We start from the raw sequence: 20,818 nt of genomic DNA on the forward strand, positions 1-20,818 counted from the left end.
AAGGGCACTCTTCACTTCTGGCAACCCTAAGGCAACCCTATCATGGGGTTCTCTGGGGCTGAGAGTGTGTGACTCACCCAAGGTCACACTCTGTAGGTGCACAGGGAGGAGGTCCCAAGCATCAAAGAGTAGCAAAAATGGATGCGCTCTAGTGCCACAGGTCCCACAGTGTCCTCACCTTGTCAAACAGGAGGACCTGGATGCAGTCGGAGTAATGCAGGCTTTCGTGATCAGGGCTGAAGGTGACCGTAAACTCCTGAAACTTTCCAAGTGCAATGATGCCTTCCACAGGGGAGACGGTGAACACACTCAAGCCACTGTAGTTTTGCGTACCTAGCAAAGGGATGAGACACTTGCTAAGAGGAGAGATTGGTCAGGAGGGCTACATCTCTTTGAGTACAACTGGAACCACTGCATAACAATGTCCCCAAGTCCCATCCCAGAGAGGCAGCCGAGAAGGATATCATGTTTGACAGTATTGACAGGTCCAGCAAAACCAACAAGGACCCACTCCCCCTGTCCATTTCTTGCGTGTGTCATCCACCAAGGAGACCAAAGCTGTCTCTGTTCCAAGAAGTCAGACTAAAATGGATCTAGATCATTCATTTCATCCAGAAACCAAGAGGCCACTACCCTCTGAGGCAGACTCTTCTAAGGAAGAGAGGGTGAAACGAATGCCAAATTCTCTACCTGTAGAAAGTTCTGAAAGTATACTCTGCAATGGCACAGATCCATGTGTGGGATGCACAAAGGCCACAAAGAAAGAAGTAAGGTTTCCAAACCCTGTACAGGAGTGCCTCAGAAAGACTTCCACCTTTGCCATTGATACGGAAAAGAGTAAGAGAAATGATTTACCAACTAAGTCTGTTTTGCCTTGAGATCCAAGGAAAGGGGGAAGCTCCTGAAGGTCTCTGTCTCTGTTTGGGGAGAGAGATTCCAAGACGATGGTGTATTTCAAGGGCAGAGTTGAAGTGTTCTCTATCTGCAAAAAAGAAAGACAGACCCATGAACCAACAACAGAATCAAATGTTATGCCCCTGTAAATGGAATGTACTTGTTAGCTTTTTTCTAGCTTTGCATTTTCCATTCCTCAATGCACAAAAGAAATCATAGGCGCTTCATATTTCTTCATGCATGAGCTAGTTGGATTCTCACCAAATGTGGCATAAAACTAAAGTCATTATCACCAGAGCTTGGAACAGTTGATTTAGGAACTATAACACCCTTGCCATCTCGGGGTTTATACGAACTGTAGCCCCGAAAGTACATTTTTCAAGCTCTGATTTTTGTGGCCCCTCAAGGAGCCAAAAGTTGCTTTGCAAACTCCCTCCCCATGCCATCTGGGCAAACCTGGCACATTTTGGGGCCATCATGGGTAACTGTAAGCCAAGTAGAAGCCTTTAAAAACAAAACAGGCAGTGGTGACCATGGCCCTATTATTTAGAAATGGTCTCTCCTGTGTATCAATTGGAAGAGGGGGCCTTAAAACGTGGGGGAAATGCTCTATACCCCAAAAGGGTTTGGGGGACAAAAGGGCTAGGTTGGGCTTGCAGCCTTGCAAGGTCTCTTGGGGGCTCACTAACACCTTTTATATTCCTTGCCCCTGATTTATGGCATGGCTGTGACCTACCTTGAAGGTTGCAGTGGCTGTTTCTTTGGCAAGCACATATCCCATGTCAAACACGTCTCCTTCCACTGAGCAAGCAATCGAGGTGATGACTCCGCGGCCAGTCAAGATCAGGGTTAGGGTCGCTTTCTCACTCCGGAGTTCCAGTGTTTCAAAAAACTATGAAGGCATCTTTCTTGGGTTAGTTAAAAATCCACAGAAAGGAAGCAAGGAAAGGAAGCAACCACATTGTTCCAGGCTCCAGTGGCATCACTAGGATTGCCCTTATCAGGTGCAGTAAGTCATGGTGTCACCCACCCACTGACCTTCTCTAAGGATCCTTAGTAATTTTTTGTTGCAGTATGGTACTGATGTTACCCATAAATCATAATTCTCACCTATCACTGAATGTAATGGTAATACACTCGTCCCTCCATATTCACTAGGGTTAGGAGCACAAGACCCCCATGTATAAGAAGGGCCGACTGTATATATGGGGAGTGATAAAGATAGACTAGCTCCATCATTTCCAGGCTTCCAGCAGGCAGCCAAACATTTGCAACTTTGCTGGAGCTTTGGTTTTTAAATCTGGTTTTAATCCATTTTAAAAGAATGCATTAAATCTTTTTACTTGTTTTCACAGATTTCTTGGTAGATTTCTATGCAACTTCATCTCATGTGGGTCCTACACTGTACTTATCACCACCATTCATGCTCAATGTTAACATGCGGGTTACAGGCACCACAGGAGACTAGCTGCTGACACACTAAGAGCCTATGTCTATGGGCCAGGCAGTATGGGAAATACATTTGAACTATGAAGTGCATCTGTATTCTGTATAGATACTCACAGACTTGTTTTCCTCGGGGCTGAATGTGAGGACAAGATCGCGCGATTCTCCGTTTTCAAGCATACGGATGGGATTTGCCAAGAGGAACGGCCCAAAGGGATCCAGGAGGGAATATTGCAGCTGAAAATGCCAGCTCAAGGAAAATGCAAGTTTAGTGGTAACCAAAGAAACCATTTCCAAAAAAAGAAATGAAAAAGGCAATCTGTTACCTAGAGACAATTACAGAAATGCGCAAGAAACGAATTATATAGTGGGCAGCCTTCTAATACATTTCAGTTTCTGCCTTTATTTTCCCTCCCATAGGAGCCCAACATAGTATTGCTTTAGGGCAGCGTGGGGAACAAAGACAGGTGCAAAGTCATTCAGCAGAGGGTCTTAGGTTCTAAGGCCATACAAGTGTTGGCACCAGTCCTGAGTGATCTCTACCAAAACTAGTTATTCCATGCGATTGAGTCTCAATGCATGGATTTATCAGTGGTTAAATGGTCATTATGCAAGTGCCACTCAAAAGTGGTAGTCCTAAGTCCGGTGCTTGTTTGCGGTGAGATCCCAGGCAAGAAAAAAACAACTTCTGTCATCTCTAGCAAGCCACAGCAACCATGAAAAACAGCAATTGCAAGGATTCCCTGGGATATATCTCAACATGCATATTAAACTTCAATACATTTGCAGGACAGAACTAGTATGTAATGATTTGTGTTGGACCTGTCCTGAGGGTTGGGTTCATGCCTGTGGGTTGCATACCATTGCATTTTCCCATTTCCAAAATCTGACCTTGACCAATGAGTCTGCTTGCCTGGAGGGACTTAATCCACCCGATGTCCCAGTTTTTCATCTGCGAAATGTTGGTGGTAATGTGATTCCGGATAAGGATACGACTAATTGCTCTTGGGATATGTTCTGTATCTTGACATTTTCCTTAATCCTGTGCCCTAAACAGTGAGAGAATTTCCTTAATCCTGTGCCCTAAACAGTGAGAGAATTTCATGGGTTCAAAGACCGACAACAAAACCAGTATAAGGCTACTTAGAAAAGCCACCTGAAAGCTATTCTGAAATTGTCCATATCTGGAGGAAGGAGTTTCAGGATCAATTTGGCTGCTCCGAGAAAACTAGATGGACAGAAGAGAGATCTTTCCTGCACAGAAAATTCTGGTTTTGGTGCAAAACAATCACATGTAAACTTTGCAGAGTGGAAGCTTTGAAGTGGAAATCTAAATCTGTTAATAGTATTATTATTATTATTATTATTATTATTATTATCATCATCATCATCATCATCATAACCAACAAAGAAAGAAAAGCCATCAAGGACCACAATTCGGACCCAGAAATCATCATTCTCCCAGCAGACAAAGGCAATGCCACAGTAAGCATGGAAACAGAACAATACAAATGGAAAATCAAGGAACTCCTCGATTCTGCAACATACAAAAAACGGATTGATTTTTAACTTACAAACCCATACAGTCCTTTTCAAGTCACTAATGGTATCAAGAGGGTACTCAAAATGTAAGATGCATACCTACGGCGACGTCCCCAAAGTTGAAGAAAGTTCTTCCGTTATTTGAAGTGACGACTACAGCCGGTGCCACTGAAGGACAGTGCAGCTCTAAATACAGGTTGTTATAAGGGCTGTGGAGACAAATAGTAAAAATAAATGATACAGGGCTGTTCTCATATCCTAAAGAGAAGGTGGCGGTTCCAATGTATGACTGCGATTCATTGTGAAGGGAAGGAAAGTTTAAAGGGTTTAAACATACTACTGACAAAAGTGTTTGTGACAACTCATTGATATAGATTTAGCACTTAGCATTTTAAGCACGTTTGAAATGGTACGTAAATGGTATGGATTATTACTATGATGTCTGCTTAAATGTTATAAGAACATAAAACATGAAGTATAATGAAATGTAAGTATTGTGGGTAAATAGTAACCACTATGTTTGGGTGTGCCAATATGTCATATATGAGATTGTAAGGGCATTATGGCAAGTATTTTAATACGTTTAATGTTCTGTTTGTATTAAGGCACTAGATCTCACTGCTCTTGACTGAGATTTATGGAGGCCTCAATAGAGTGAATCTTACAACTACCCACTTCCACCATCAGCATCATTTCTTGCTCCTCGCCTATTTCTGTTGCTTCTTGCATTGCATCTATTCAACTGAAAGGCTGTGAGCAGCAATTGTTTGCTTAATCTTTGTGTAGGGCCTTGAAAAACCAGGCGCTGTAAAAATAAACTATGAACAAAATAAACACAAACCTGCGGAGTAGGTCTGTGTATCTCCTTCAGGTTGCATGCGGAAGATGAGATGGAGAGACTCTCTGCTAGTTCATAGGAGGCATAAAACCTAAACCGGAGGTGCATCAAATCCAAAACACATTGCAGAAATAATCCAGTTTGAGATCACTCAGTGCTAGGGAATCTAGGGAACTGTAGTTCTGTGAGACGTTTAGCCTTCTCTGTCAGAGAGCTCTGGTGCCACAATAGACTACATAGTTTATTTATCCCATGCTGTTTTAATTCGGGTGGCAAATTAGGCAGCAAAAAGCGTCTGATAAGATGAGGATGCCACACGAATTAAGATTTAATCTGGATAGAGGAAAGCTGAATTAAAACATCATGGGGGTAAGAGCCTATACATCTCCTATATATCTCTGGTCCAAGTTTGTCAGAGTCAACTTCAAAACAAAACATGCCACTAATGATGCTGTGATGCAGAGTAGCCTCTGTCTATTGCACTGTCTAGCTATTCATTGCAGCTAAAAGCAACACAGCAAACAACCAACAACCAAAGGGCAGGCTCACACATCCTTCACAGCACCTGAAACTCAGATTTTCGGCTCCTTTCTTCTCATCGATAACTCCGCTTGCAACAAGGCATGGTATGACGTATCTGTCAAATCGGTCGTTGAAACACCGAACCAGGGATAAATGAGCGGCGATATACTCTTCGGAACTGGCGAGGGACAAAAGGGAATATTGATCACTAAAAAAGGAAGCTATTATTTTGGGGGCTCTCGGTTATCTTGCTGCCCCTACCAATGCGAGGACTTTCCCCTGTCCCACAGGCCTGTTACAGACTGCCAAAATAAAGCTGCTTGGGGTCTCTTTGGAGGTATGCTGTTTAAATGATGCATGCATCCTAAGAATCCGGAAGCTGCACCAAAGCTGCACTCCAGTGCTTAGGAATGGAGTGTGGCTTTGGCGCGACCTCCAGACTCTTAGGACACATGCATCATTTAAATAGCATACCTCCAAAGAGACCCGAAGCAGCTTTATTTTGGCAGTCTGTAACAGGCCACAGTTAACAGCCTCAAATGTAGAAGCACCTTCTAGATGCCCTTATGGTTCCAATACAAGACTTCATTGATCTAATCTTCTCGCTGGACACCACTCCCTTGATCAAGTGCTGCAACCACAGAACCAAGCCTTGCATTATTCCTTGTGTAGCATTCTTGTGTATAATACAAATATAACGATTCATTAAACAGAGATTGAACATAACAACATTCAGCTGACATATCTAGACGACTATAGGAGGAAGCATTTCTTCATATATTCAGGTCATAGACCATATAGAGCAGTGTGGGAAACCTAAAGCCCTCTGGATGTTGCTTGACTTTAACTCCCATCATCCTGAGTCAATAAACTCAATGTAAAGGATGATAGGAATTATTGCCCAGCAATCTCTGGAGGATATCAGCTCCGATTTAGAACTTTAAAGGTCAAAACCAGGACTTGGCCAAGACACTAACTGGTAACATGTAGGAGATTTCGGGGGGGATAGGTATAATTTGTGATTTGTCATCACTTGCCTGTTTCAAAGTCAGGATGAAGCCTTATGTTTAGAATCAGAGTATCCTAAGAGTTGGAAGAGACCCCAAGAAAGGCCATCCAGTCCAACCCCATTCTGCCATACTGGAACTCTCAGTCAAAGCATCCCCAACAGATGGCTGTCCAGCCTCTGTTTAAAGACCTCCAAAGAAGGAAATTTCACCACTCTCCAAGGGAAAGTCTTCCACTGTCAAACAGCCCTTACTGTCAGGAAGTTCCTCCTAATGTTGAGGTGGAATCTCTTTTCCTGGAGCTTGCATCCATTGCTCTGGGTCTTAGTCTCTGGAGTAGCAGAAAACAAGCTTGCTCCATTCTCAATATGACATCCCTTCAAATACTTAAAGTGTCTGTAGGATTGCAGGGTGATAATGCAGGGCATGTTGGCAAGACACTCTTCAAACCTGGAGCAAGACACACCTAATGCTGTTGGCATTCTGAGCTACAACCTGACAGTGACATTGGGTGAGTCCTAAGTCACAAGGATTCATTAACAAAGAGAGAGACATTGCAGCAATAACCCCAACAATGCTTTTTCATACTTACTTTGGACATATGTCCTCTGGGTTTGGTGGTTCAAACGGCTTGGTAGAGTTTTTGTCCTTTGACAGCTGACCAAGGAAGGAGATGCTGGCCATCCTCTTCCCATCTTTCTTTCCTACCATCGCCTCTTCTTTCTTTCTCTGTCATGAAAAGAGCAGCCAAGAAGCAAAAAAAATCTATCCAGAATGCAACTGTCTCTGTGTCTGTTTTGGGTAAAGGGGTTCCTTCAGCTTTCTGAAGTCCATCCATGGAGAGAAACCAAAGCTATTTTGACATCGGAGGCAGAAAATCTTATACGTGCCTCTCCTTCTTTGTGGCAGGAAGAAAAATGCCCTCCACTAATGTATAATTTAACTAACAGTTTGCAAGCCAGTGGCCATTCTCTTTTTAAAGGATTTCAGTAATAAATGAAGAAGAAGCTAGGAGTCTAAGAACTGGGTACAAACTAAAGGTCAACTTCCATGTCTTCTGTCCTAGTTGTTTGCCTGTTTAATAGCGATGTTGTGTGATTAATGTTTGGCTTAATTATACCCGTAAAGAGCCATGTAAATTTACGTAATTCAAATATAAATTTTATATAGATAAACAATAATAATAGTTTTAAAATAAAGTAATCCATGTGTGCAACCAATGGGCTCTGCAACAAGCGACACGTGGAGAGGAGAAGACTGTTCTCCCCTGCTTACCTGCAGTTCTAGCTCCCGAGCTTTCCTCTCCATCTGGGCTTTGGCTTCGGCTGCCTGGCAAAGCAAGTGAACAGCCTCCTGTTTGATGAGCTGATCGCATAAGACCGGGCGGAAGGAAACTTCGAGCAAGCACTTCTGGCATTGGGACAGCAAGCAAGAGAAAGAAAGGTCAGTGGATGCGGGGAGAGCAAATGCAGGCCAGTAATAGGAGGGCGACCAAAATGGTGAAGGGTTTGGAAACCATGTCCTATGAGGAACGACTTAGGGAGCTGGGGATGTTTAGCCTGGAGAAGAGAAGGTTAAGTGGTGATATGATAGCCATGTTTAAATATTTGAAGGGAGGTCATACTGAAAATGGAGCAAGCTTGTTTTCTGCTGCTCCAGAGAACAGGACCTGGAACAATGGATGCAAGCTCCAGGAAAAGAGATGCCAGCTCAACATTAGGAGGAACATCCTGACAGTAAGGGCTGCTTGACAGTGGAAGAACGTCTTGATAGTAAGAGTCATTTGACAGTGGAACACACTCCTTCCTCGGAGTGTAGTGGAGTCTCCTTCCTTAGAGGTCTTTAAACAGACTCTGGATGGCCATCAGTTGGGGATGCTTTGATTACGATTCCTGTGGCTTCCGGACTCTTAGGACACATGCATCATTTAAACAGCATACCTTTATTTTGGCCTGTCTGTATGGGCCAACAATTCTATGAAAAATCAGGGCAATCCCAAGTGTATCCATGCTCTGTTCCAACTATCAGACCCTTGGTCTATCGGTAAACTCAAACAATATACAGGGTGATTCAAAAAGAATGTTGCAAGACCAACTAAGAACAGCTTTACTTTTGCACCCTTCTTTTGCAAGGATGCAAATGCAACCTAGAACACCCAAGAGATTATTTTCAACCAAGATGCCCTGGACTGCAACACTGCATAATAACAGAAACCACCTGCATTCAAGTTTTCTAATACGATAATAGAGATGTTACCTTTCCAGGCAGAACAGTGCCGACACATGGCATGATTGTTATGGGAGAGTCTTCTGGGACAAGGAACTGGAAGGAGGTTGGCCCAACGGGGGCCACTTCTCCATCGCCAATTCTCGGACCAAAGTGATTGAATCGACTGAGTCGGACGTGCGAATTTAGAATAAAGAGGGTTGCAGTTGACACATCATTCAGAGCTGTTGCGGAAAACTGAACCAAAGAATGAGAGAGCTCCAGGGGAGGGTGGACTCCAATTCCTTTGCAAGTCAGCTTGAATTTCCTGAAAACAGAAACACAGAGGAAATTGTCACGGTGCGGAACTAAGCTTCTTGACAAGACTATAAGGATGCCCCGTGATGCGCCTGGTATCCCATTGAGCCCAAGCCCAAGAAACCGAATATTTCCCATGCTCAGTTCTTGCTCTGAAGCACAGGATTATAAAGCAATCAAATCTCACTAAGGCAAAACGGAATGGCATTTTAGAAGAAACGATGCTGCTACTTCTGTTTGATTAAGAACAGATTGAAAAAGGTGAAAAGGCTCTCTGGTGGTACATCAGTAGCAGTGATACAGGAGTAAGTACATCTGCTACTGATACACCGGCAGATAGGTATGTATGATCCAGATAGGTACGAATAAGCAGATAATAACACAGACAGCTATACAGAGAGAGGGAGGAATGTCCTGACAGTAAAAGCTGCTAGACAGTGGAACAAATTCCCTCGGAGTGTATTGGAGTCTCCTTCTTTTAAACAGAGGTTGGATGGCCATCTGTTGGGGATGCTTTGATTGAGAGTTCCTGCATGGCAGAATGGGGTTGGACTGGATGGCCCTTGCAGTCTCTTCCAATTCTATGAACCAGAGCTGGAAACTGAGCCATTAACAAATTATTTAAAGTAGGGGAAATTGCTTTCCAAATGACCCAACAGCCTTGAATCTGCCACCTTGAATCTGAGTTCAATACCAGCCAGGGACTCCTGGTCAACTCAGCCTGGCATCCTTCCATAAGTCGCTAAAATGAGTACCCAGCTTTTTGGGGGCAATTGGCTTACACACTGTGAACCACATAGGGAGTGCTTAAGTGCACCAATAAGCGGTATAGAAATGTACTTGCTATTGTTATTGCTATTGCTAGAATTCACTTCAGCTCATTGGACCTGGGTTCATGCCGGGGATTGCCTTCCATTGTGTTTTTACATTTCAAAAATCTAATGTGGACCAATGAGTGTGCTTGGCCTGGAGGACTTATTCCACCCAACATCCCAGTTTTCATCTATTGCTACAAAACAAATAGTGGTATAGAATGGTACAGTATCAGAAGAGCTGCAACATCATACAATAAAGCAAAGATGGGAGTGAAGTCGAAGGCTTTCTGGCCGGCATCCGTAGGTTTTTTTGTGGGTCTTTCGGGCTATGTGGCCATGTTCTAGAAGAGTTTGTTTCTGACGTTTCAGACGACAACGCCAGCCACAGATGTTGGCAAAACGTCAGAAACAAACTCTTCTAGAACATAGCCACATAGCCCTAAAGACTCACAAAAAACTACAGATGGGAGTAATGCAGTGCAATTGTGGTATAACAACGCCAAGTGATAAGCTCCTCTCAAAAGCAGAATTACAGATTCTCAGTCTGTTTCCCAGTTGGAAAGGTGCATGTGGGAAAGGGGAGAATTTGCAGATCAGAAGCAGACAATAATGTAGAGTGGTTAACCCTGGCTCCTCTGGCTTTCCTGTGCAACCCTTCTCCTCCGATTTCTCCTCTGCACACCTCCAACTGGTTAAATTTGGTAAAACTGCTACCATAAGTGTGTACAGAGGAAAAGCAGCAAAGAGGGAATTGTTAGCTATCACCTTCCCCTCTGCCATCATATTTCCCATGTCACTAGGATGCGGTAAAGACTTGTTCCCTGCCATCAAGCCAGTGATTGGAAACGTTACTTGGACTCAGCTGCCCAAATTCTCCATTCAGCATGGCCACCAGCTTATAGTATAGTATGATATATTTCAGTTGGACATCTGGAAAACATTTTCATGGCGAAAACAATATGGAAATAGACTCAATTACTTTGCTGGAGGTCTTTAAGCAGAGGCTGGGAAGCCATCTGTCAAGGGATGCTCTAACTGAGCATTTCTTGCACTGCAGATGAGGTTGGGTTAGATGGCCCTGGCCTACTAAATCTGTGAGGCAAACCATGGACGGTAAAATCAAATCCAGCGTCTGTCTCATTGTCAGAAAACTGATGACCCTGAAATTCCCCATATTTATACCTATTGATCTCAGTCTTGCATGTCAGATGAAAGCTGTATTCTTTTGCCTTCTTGGGTTTGAAGAGTACATCCAGGCTCAAGGTTTCAAGAGGAAGGAGTATTCCAAATCCATCGTTGGGCTGAACTTCTATGAACTTTCCAAAAGCATGCAAAAAAGGAAAACAAATGTGTTAAAGACTACATTTTTAAAAAAGCATGTACTATATATCAATGAGAGCAGGGGCAACACATGGAAGAATCCATTCATCTGGAGTGGAAATTAAGATCGTATACTCCATTAGCTTTGTAAATTAATACAGCCAAGGCAACATGTTTGTCGACATTCTGAAGAAGCACAGAAAAGGTCTAGACTTTACTGGGCTAGAATAGGAGACTCTCTTTACCTCCTGGAGTCCTACAAAGCCAAACTCCTGGGGAAGGATGGATTTGTTTGTGAGTGTGATTGTCGTCTGGACAGCTTCATAGATAGAGCAGTATCCAAAGTCTACTTCTGTTGGGTTGATCTCCAAATCTGAGGTGGTGACAACTGCATGGACAGTAAATTCAACTGGCTTACTCTGAAAGGAAAACAAAAAGTATGGTAGTTTGGTGTCAAAGGGAATATGATGGAGGAGAATCAGACTCAAATCTCCACTCATTTGGTGACCCAGGACTAGTCAATCCTCTGAGCCTAACCTGTTGATGAATAAAATGGGGAAAGTCAGGTCCACTGCATACATACACACTCCAAAACCTGGAATATAAATGGGAATGAAAGAATGAATGCTAGAGGGAGCAAACCATTTGTCCAGTGTACTCCAGAATTGTACAGTGTTCAGTGTACTGGAGAACTAAAGGACAAGTTTCTGATCCACTCCCTATGGCATTTCCCCTGTTTCCTACTGTTACCCGGCTCCTTACAGATGTCTCAATGTTCAAATCATTTCTTGCTGGCCTTACCCGGCACGCAACAAACCCTCAAACGCAGTCTTTTATTATTTTTCCCTATTGAAAAGTGGATTTTTTTGCACCACTGACCTGATCTGAAACTATTATTGTCATTGGGACTTGCAGGACTCTTGTTTTTTCGTCAAAGTACTTGGCTGCATCTTCTGGAAGGGAGTGCCTGAAACAGAAAGATTATTAGATACTTGTGGAAGACCTGAGAAAGAAGACACGACTGAAGCAATAAGATGATGAGAATTGGGAAAGCTCTTTATCACTGAATCATTGGGAATCCTTGGAGCAAGGTATAAATATTCAAAATAATAATAATAATAAGAGGAAGAATTAGAAGAATTAGAATTAGAAGGCAGCAGGAAGAGAGGAAGACCACATTACAGATGGATAGACTCAACCAAGGAAGCCACAACCCTGAGTCTACAAACAGGGTTGTTGATGTTAGGATGACCTGGAGGATTCACTCATAGCTTCACCATTCATTGAAATCGACTTGACAACAGTTAACAACAGTCAGACTCTCTCCATGTATTTCACAGGTTGGGGACATCTTGGTAGCTTATCTCAAGGCTCACCCCCTCCAACAACTCCATAACCTCTGACTCCCAGTACAGCTATGTCAAATCATTAGTGATTTGATAAATCATCACCAATGAAAAGATGTTTTTGTCTCCAAACATCTGAACAACAGAGTTTCTCATCTTAGGCCCAGAACAGATGGGCCAAATGAAGCAACTTCAGGCTGCTTTGGAGGCTTAGTGTTCAAATGATGCATGCCTCCTGAAGCTGCGCCAATGCTGCTTTGGACCGGAGCAGAAAGGAGCCAGGATAATTTGGCTCCTGGAGGCATGGGTTGGGGTCAGTGTCCACAGTAGTGGGCCATGCAATTGGTGCTCTATAGACCTGGTTCTGGTTGGGGGGGAGTCAGGCTGCTCCTTTCCGCCTGTCTGCTCTGGCCCTTAGTTATTCATTTGTCATTATATTGATAAATGTAAGTCAATACACGCCTTTGAATAAGTCATATTCCTTTGAACCACAGCGTGCTCAGACCTGATTCAACATCAGAAATCAACATTCATCCCATGCTGGCTCAGGTGATGCCCAGAAACAGAAAATAGTAATGGAAGTAATGGAATTATGATGCTCCCTCTGAAGCATCTTATTTTTACCAACTAAGGGATTATACAGACTGCCCCAAAAGCTGGATTGGGCCATGGAAACCTCACGCTGTGCCCCCAATTCCGCCTCTGGAGGGTGCAAAAAGGAGCCGCAAAAAGCAGCTCCTTTTTGCGCCTTCCAAGGGGCACCATAGCCATGGCGGCATGGCTTTATGATGCCCCTTCGGTGCTGCATCATGTGGATGCAGCACCAGAGGGGTGTCATAATAGTGTGTGCTGTGTGGGCTGGCGCATGCCAAAATGGTGCCCTGGGGGCAGGGTTAGGGCATGCAGTGTGCGGACGTTGCACCCTAACTCCACCCGAAGGCCAGCACAAAGTCTCTAAGTTCCCTGACACTTTTTGTAGCTAAAGGTTGTAGAAAGGTGGGAGTAACCGCAGAGAAGATCCTACAATATTCCCAGGGAATAGTCCTAAAGAAGATCCCATAATGCTGTCCATCCTTTTTAACTCAAACAAAATGAAATAGATGTGCTCAGGGAACATTTCCCAAATCTAGCCACCTGGAAATATGTTCACCTTTAGTTTGCTTTTGACAATACAGGACCGCAACAGATTTTGCCTATCCCGCAAAGGATTTCACATCAAGTGTTCAAAACCTATGGACTTGTTCAAATCCAGGATCATTTTGTGCTACAAAATATTGTACCAGTTCCGCGTGGGAATAACAAAGCAGGGCATTAAAGGCTCCTGCCCCTCTTTCTTTGCCTGTAATTCTCATTAATGCTTCCCTAAGCACTTTCGTTTTGCATGACTAAAGAGAGCTGATTACAAGGCCATGTTGTATTTACTAGCGTTTTAAGAAAGCATTAGCCGATATGCGGCTCTTTTCCTCCCAAAATATTGGGCTATAAATAGGGCTTTAGAAAGATGCTTGGCAATTCCTCAGCCCCAGCTGTAAGCAGCACCACAGATGAGACCCATCGTGGGCAATCTGTTCCTTTTGACATTGACGTTAATTAATTACCAGTTTCTCTGAGTCAGTATCAATGGGATGGCAGAGCCATGCAGATCCAGAAATAAGACCAGGCTGGGAAAAGAGCCTTGAAAACCATCGCCTTCGATCTGATGGCCCAGCATGGAGAGGGGACGGGTAGATACCTCTTGCCAGAGCCTCTTGCTAGCGGAAGCCCAAGTTGTGGGTTGGAGCCAAATTCATGCCAAGAGCGTACCATGTTCAGAGGCTGTCTTTCTATTTATAACCCTAGGTCCTAAAACGGTTCATCCCGCCATGTCTCCAGGGAGATGATGTTCTCCTATTTTGGAGCCTTCTACTTTGAATGCAAGCGTCATACTAGTGGTTTGACAAACCAATTTGTTTCTTCGTGTCCACTGAGAACTTGAAGATCAAGAGAAGTAATAGTGCTACTGTATTCTGCTTTGGTCAGGCCCCACCTGGAATATTGTGTCCAGTTCTGGACATTCAAAAAGGACATTGAGAAACTGGAGCCATGTGTCCAAAGGAGAGCGACTAAAATGGTGAAGGATCTGTAAACCATGTCCTATGAGGACTTCAGCTCCAGGAATTCCAGACTGTTGGCCAAGCTAGCTTCTGGGAGTTGAAGTCCAAAACACCTTAGAAGACCAATATTTGGGAATCATAGACTGTGGCTGTATTATTCTGGTTTATTAACAAACTACAGTCAGAACAATTCATAGTCTTTGTGACATCCCAGACATCATGGCAACTTGCAATGCATTCTGTAGTGGAACATCTCTGTCTCCTTTTAACCAGAAGATAAGGAGGGAGAGTGTACAATCCTAGAGCTTTATGTGCTCCTATAACTGTGGTTTAGCATTACATCTGGAACAAGGGACCTCATTCTTGCTTCAGACATGCACTTGGACAGAACAAAAGTCTTATAAATACAAATCTACATCACAGAATTAGTGCAGTTTGACACCGCTTTAACTGCCATGGCTCAATGCTACGATAGTCTTCTCTCTCAGAAGGTGTTGGTACCCCAGCAAACTACAAATCCCAGGATTCCACAGGACGGAGCCATGATAGTTAAAGCGGTGGCACATTGCATTAATCCTGCCGTGTGGCAGGAACCTTGCATTCTTTTTAATATGGCACCAACTCAGCATTTTCAGCAGCAAACCTTGCTGTTCGACCGCCTCCTTCCACCCACTCCTTTCAACTGTCTCTATTTTGTAAACCAGTCTGAGGCTTATTTCATGAGCCAGAACTGCCTTAATCTCATCAAATCTCCTTTTCAAGCTTTTTTCTGCATATTTTAAAAACGCAGATTAACACGCTTAATCCAAGCTGTGTGCCACTCTACCCACTTGACAAAACCGGCGCAGTGTTTCACAACATCTGAAAGTTTAGAACTGGGGAACTGTCATAATAACGGGAAAGTTGGCGCATGAAGAGGACAGGAATTTCCTACATAACATTTGTGTTATAAATACTTTTTTTCTGGTTCTTAGAGCAGCGCTGCAAAGAAACTCTTGCAATTTAGGCAGAAGAGTACCAGCCTCGGCTTTCTCCTGGTTGGATAAGTGTATATGCCAGTTGCAGCTCCCCTTGACTTTGTCATAATTATCCATGCCCTGAAGACATTCAAAATGGATGACTGCAATACAAGCGATGTGGGACTTCCTCTGGCTATCAGTCAATATATAAAAAACAAGGAGGCTTGGGTATGCCTACCTTGGCAGAAACTTCAGCTGCACGCTGAATGACGACTGGGCCTGAATATAGCCTGTTTTTGGAAGCAGCTCCATGTGGTTGGCCAGTTCCTTGCAAACGTCAAACTTCAAGCGCAGGGCACTTGTGGCTCTGAAAAAAAGAAAGCGGGAGGTTTCAGTGCGCTTGGCGTTGGGTGCCCTGGGCCAAAAGCTTCATATTTGTATCACATTTCTGCTACCAATGCCCACTGTCCCAACATAAACACACAGCCCCAAGCGCTTGGTTTCTCTGCCTGTGTCTTGCAGAATTACCAAAATGAAATGTAACACAGTGGGCCATTGGAGCACTCGCAATGTCGTTGCAGCGCCGGAAAAAGTGTCGGAACAATGGATTTGAAAAGAGACTAATTGAGACAAGGTACTATAAAAGGCTTTATCTATAAATGCTTAAAAGGGTAACAAACAATAGATATAACAGAATCATACAAAACCCATATATGCAAAGGATATGAAATAAAGCTTAATAGTAATGGCAAACATAATAATAACAAATAGCAAATGATTATACAAACTATATAATACAATCAAATAACACAAGCATAATGCAACAGAAAAGAAGGCTGAGAATAGAGAGAGCAAGAGAGGGAGAAAGGAAGGCTCACTGCAAAGCTAACCTTATTAAGGCTCAAAAGTTGCTTAGAGATATATGCATATACATCTATAGGTCATCTGTGTTCTCAGTAGCTCTCCATTAACCCTGTAATGGTTATTAACCTCATAATGGCTCAAATGTAGAGCTTGCTACTATTCCAACAAAAATAACCTTTTTCCTCTGCAGGGACGGTGTTCTTTTTCCTCCGCAGGGATGGCGCGCCGTTTGGGAGCTGCGCCGTCTCTGCAGAGGAAACTAGGCTGCCGGCAGGCCGCCGTTTCTCAGCAGTCTGTCCCAGGCCATAGATCTGATAGAAAAGTTACTCTGTCTCTGTGCTTATAATCCTGTTTCTGGTAGTGGGGTTATCTAGACCTAAGAAAATCTCTTACATAATGCGACGCTTGTCACATCTGTAAGCTGAAATTTGGAGATAAGAGCTTTATTCACTTCCACCCAACTGTGAAGAATCTCAGCGGTGCCTCGTTTGAGCAAGGGGCTTAGGATGCATGCCTTCCAACAGAAATGGCAAAATAATATAAAATGAAATAAAATAAAATAAAATAAAACCAATCATACTTGCTTGTATATAAGTAGAGTTTAAAATAGAAGGCGAGAAAAAAAGATGTTAAAAATAGCCCAACTCAACACCTAGCTAGCAGAAAATGGACTGAAAGAAAGGTGGAAGTCTGCAACTAGCAGTCTGTAGGACAGAGATCTTGTAGCACCTTTGAGAAGAAAGAAGTTGGCAACATGAGCTTTTGTAGACTTCAGTCTACTTCTTCAGATGCTTTCGGTGGAGTGGAAGCCAGGGACAGATATATATATATATATGTATGGTACGTGAGAATGGTGTGATAGTCTCTTATGCTGCAATGCTATGTATTCCTCTCTCTCTCTCTCTCTCTGGCTTTGCTTCGCGAACGAAGATTCAGGAAGGACTTATGATCCCGCGCTTTGTACAAGCGCGTTGGTGACTAAAAAGGCCAATCCGGGATAAACAGGCCCGGTTGCAGAAAGCACAGCGGAAAGTCTCCTTGGGTGATGCTTCCGGGTTGCGGTTCTTTCTGCGTTGTCGTTTCTATATATATATAAGTATATATATATACTTATTCTACATATATACTTACCTAAGAGTAAACTAAATTGAGCGCAACAGAGTTCACTTCTGAGTAAACAAGCACAGAATTGCACTTTTAGTTACTAGATCACATCAAGCCTCATACAATATTAAAATATATCTGAAAAATTAAAATATATCTAAGTTGCAATTAAAAAAGCCAAGATTATGTGAATAGACAGGAAGCAGATCCATTACCAGGTCGCACACCTGCTTTGAATGACGATGCAGTCCTGGTAGAGCATGTCGTACATGCAGATTTTGAGGTCGACATCCGGATTGCGCACCCACACTGGCACAGCCACAGAAACGGCGACGACACTGAAGTGCAACTACATATGAGCAAATGCAGGCAAACGTTAAGATGCAAACAACAAGTGATGAAACTTGTTCAAGAAAGGCTGTGTATCCGTAGAGCCAACTTTGGAGGGTTTGGTTCATTCTATACCTGAGTGCCAGATATTTGTTGGTATTAGAGAAAGTTGTTTAGAGCCTTTCCTAAAGAAAACAAAATACTGGGGTGTGAAAGAGAAATGTAGTTGCTTGTTACAAACAACGAATCGATATGCGATCCAAAGAGTAGCTGTGTTGGCGGCAAAGGCTCCCAAGAGTAGAGGATCATTCTTGGAGACCATCTCAACTGACATAGAAACCCAAGGATATGAGTGTATAAAATACTTTCTGTTATGACACCAACGGTTAATAAGTTCTCATTCTTTGTTATTACAATGGCCTGTTACAGACAGCCAAAATAAAGCTGCTCCAGCCTTAGGGCTGGAGCGTGTCTTTGGTGCGACTTCTGGACTCTTAGGACGCATGCATCATTGAAACAGCATAGCTCCACTGTGACTCGAAGCAGCTTTATTTTGGCTGTCTGTAACAGGCCAAAGTGATCTGTTTTATAATGCAAGATGTGTATCTGAAGCTTAGGTATGTGTTTTATTTAGCTGGTTGATTTTAATGCTGATTTTATCATCGTAATTGTACGAAAGTTTGGATGTATTGTTTGCAAAGGTCTTTGGACTAAGCAATAAACTATCCGTCTATAGGAAACTTCCCAAAGGGGCTTTCTACCCCACATTTGTGTCTTGAAGGCCTGTTACAGACTGCCAAAATAAAGCTGCTTTGGGTCTCTTTGGAGGTATGCTATTTAAATGATGCATGGGTCCTAAGAGTCCGGAGGTTGCGCCAAAGCCACACTCCATTCCTAAGCAATGGAGTGCAGCTTTGGTGCAGCTTCCGGATTCTTCGGATGCATGCATCATTTAAACAGCATGCCTCCAAAGAGACCCAAAGCAGCTTTATTTTGGCAGTCTGTAACAGGCCGAAGACATCTACCCAAAGTATTTCCTTTGTATTGTTGTTGTGACTTATGATTTCTGACTTATGGTGACCCTAAGATGAACCTATCATGTGTTTTCTTGGCAAGTTTCTTCTGAGGCTGAGAGAGTGTGACTTGCCCAGTGGGTTTTGTAGCCGAAGCAGGATTTGAACCCCGGTCTTCCAACTTTCAAACCACTACACCATCCTGGCTCCAACTTGCCCCAGTCTGTTATTTTAAGACATCAACCACTTACCAGTTTGCAGTCTGGGTTGTCAAAAGTAATTTGAAAATCGGCCTTTACGTCTCCAGGAACCGCTGGGGTGAAAATGATCTGGAGTTTGATAGAACTAAAAGGTCCAATATCACCTTCTATAATCTGCAGGACAACACAAACAGAAAGGTTAATTTGCCAGAGACAGTTTGCTACTACTGTTTTAAGGTATAATTTTAAATTTTGCTAGTAGTTTATGTCACAACAATTACCCTTACATTCGGTTATGAAAGGGAATTGCGATTTACAAGTAAGATTGGCACAAAAAGTGGTAGAATTCGAAGATATAGCCGTGTTAGTCTGTAGAATTAGTGCGTATAGATCTTTAGCCCCTTCGAGACTAACTAAAGAAAGAAGTTGGCAGCATGAGTTTTCATAGACTTAAGCCAAATGCATCTGAGGAAGTAGACTTAAGTCTACAAAAGGGGGTATGTGATGCCATGCATTATCACATGGGATGATGCCAACCCTAATGGTGCCACTGCACTAAACAATCCCAAACTAAAGCTACGTATCCAGAAAAGTATTCTTACTGGGGGCAGCAGGCTAATACCTCGACAATGGACTAAAACTTCATGGTTAGAAACATTTAAGAGTTTGTGCTGATAACCCTTCGCTGTGGGAGATTTGCCTTTATTATAGTTATGACTTTTGGAAACACGCTTTGCGTGCAAATCTTGAGTTCAATCCCTGGCATCTCTAGTTAGAGAGGGATCATGGAGCAGGGGATGGGAAATAAACTTTCTTCTCCCAAACAGTGATAAGTGTAATAGACATTGGCTCGTTCCAGATGGGCGTAAAGTACGTCCCCAGGACGTACTAGGGTTAGGAAAGGGCGTGCCTTACGCATGCCCCTAACCCTAGTATGTTCTGGGTACGTACAAAATGGTGGCGCCCGTTCCACATTGTGTCCGCACGTCGCACGGCGGAAGTGACACCACGAGTGCGCCACTGGGCGCCATTTTTGGGCTTCTTTTTGCTCCACGCGGTACAACCGGCGGCGCCGGCAGACTGCTGCTTTCAGGCAGTCTGTAATGCATCATTATTAGGCTAGAAAGACTAATATTATGACTTTACATACAGCCAGCCCTCCTTATCCACGGATTTTCTTTAGTCCACGGATTCAAGCATCCACTGCTTGAAATATATTCCAAAAATATATAAATTCCAAATAGCAAACCTTGATTTTTCCATTTTATATAAGGGACGCCGTTTTACTATACCATTCGATCATCCACAGATTTTGTTATCTACGGGGAATCCTGAACCAAACCCCAGTGGACAGCAAGGGCCCACTGTATTACCACTTCCTGGATTGGAAGTTATGTTTTTGGACAACGTCTTTATACTGTCAGCAGTAGTCCAAAAATGTACCATTCTCCAATGTTACCTTGCCCAGTGTAATTTCAGGTGTTTCTTCCCTTGACTGGTGTACCAGAGGCGTCACGTCCAGAGAGCTTACTGACTTTTCTCCAGCTATACTCACATCAGAATTTATTCGCTGAAATTGATCTAGAAGGGAGACAGAGGAGGATGCGTAATAACCATTCATAGCAAGTGCTTCGTAATCCTTCCTACCCATGTCTCCAAAGCAAAACCCGCTTCTCATATCAGAGCCAACAGCCCGCTAACGTCTGCAAAAATTTTAAGGCACGTTTCATTTTATTAGTCTTGCAAAGGAATCCAATGAATTGAACACATTCTTTTGGAGAATGGAGCACTCCGACTTCTCATTTTTGACTTTTGGAAAGGACCTTTCCTGCTACATTTGCTAGTCCGCCACTCCCATGGGCAAATTCCCTATGCCCTGATGCCAGTGAGAGTGGAATATCTCCATCTGTCCTGGACATAAACAGCTTCCTGTAGTAATCATAATAGTACTCCATAGTCCTAAGCATTGAAAGAGCTTCATGTATACAGTTTAGTCTTAATC

At 43.2% G+C, this 20,818-nt stretch overlaps 1 protein-coding gene across 5 annotated transcripts in view; it reads right to left on the reverse strand.

Annotated features, from left to right (window-relative positions):
• CFAP74 (cilia and flagella associated protein 74) overlaps positions 1-20,818 on the reverse strand; it is a 56,648-nt gene that overhangs the window by 4,597 nt on the left and 31,233 nt on the right. For 3 of the 5 annotated variants that reach the window (XM_089534349.1, XM_089534347.1, XM_089534348.1), the window contains exons 19-35: positions 20,276-20,397; positions 18,868-18,990; positions 17,501-17,622; positions 15,544-15,672; positions 11,787-11,874; positions 11,153-11,326; positions 10,770-10,903; positions 8,506-8,782; positions 7,525-7,659; positions 6,842-6,978; positions 5,286-5,420; positions 3,982-4,091; positions 3,334-3,389; positions 2,458-2,577; positions 1,631-1,786; positions 856-982; positions 179-333 (exon numbers count right to left, since the gene is read on the reverse strand). In XM_089534349.1, coding sequence (XP_089390475.1) covers positions 179-333; positions 856-982; positions 1,631-1,786; positions 2,458-2,577; positions 3,334-3,389; positions 3,982-4,091; positions 5,286-5,420; positions 6,842-6,978; positions 7,525-7,659; positions 8,506-8,782; positions 10,770-10,903; positions 11,153-11,326; positions 11,787-11,874; positions 15,544-15,672; positions 17,501-17,622; positions 18,868-18,990; positions 20,276-20,397 — 2,300 coding nt within the window. Of the gene's footprint in view, positions 1-178; positions 334-855; positions 983-1,630; positions 1,803-2,457; positions 2,578-3,333; positions 3,390-3,981; positions 4,092-5,285; positions 5,421-6,841; positions 6,979-7,524; positions 7,660-8,505; positions 8,783-10,769; positions 10,904-11,152; positions 11,327-11,786; positions 11,875-15,543; positions 15,673-17,500; positions 17,623-18,867; positions 18,991-20,275; positions 20,398-20,818 lie in introns of those variants that run through there. The other 2 variants (XM_089534351.1, XM_089534352.1) reach the window with 2 other exon arrangements.

The sequence above is a fragment of the Sceloporus occidentalis genome, unplaced genomic scaffold, assembly GCF_023333645.1.
Source record: "Sceloporus occidentalis isolate IW3139 unplaced genomic scaffold, rSceOcc1.0.p SCAF_8, whole genome shotgun sequence".
Lineage (NCBI taxonomy): Eukaryota > Metazoa > Chordata > Lepidosauria > Squamata > Phrynosomatidae > Sceloporus > Sceloporus occidentalis.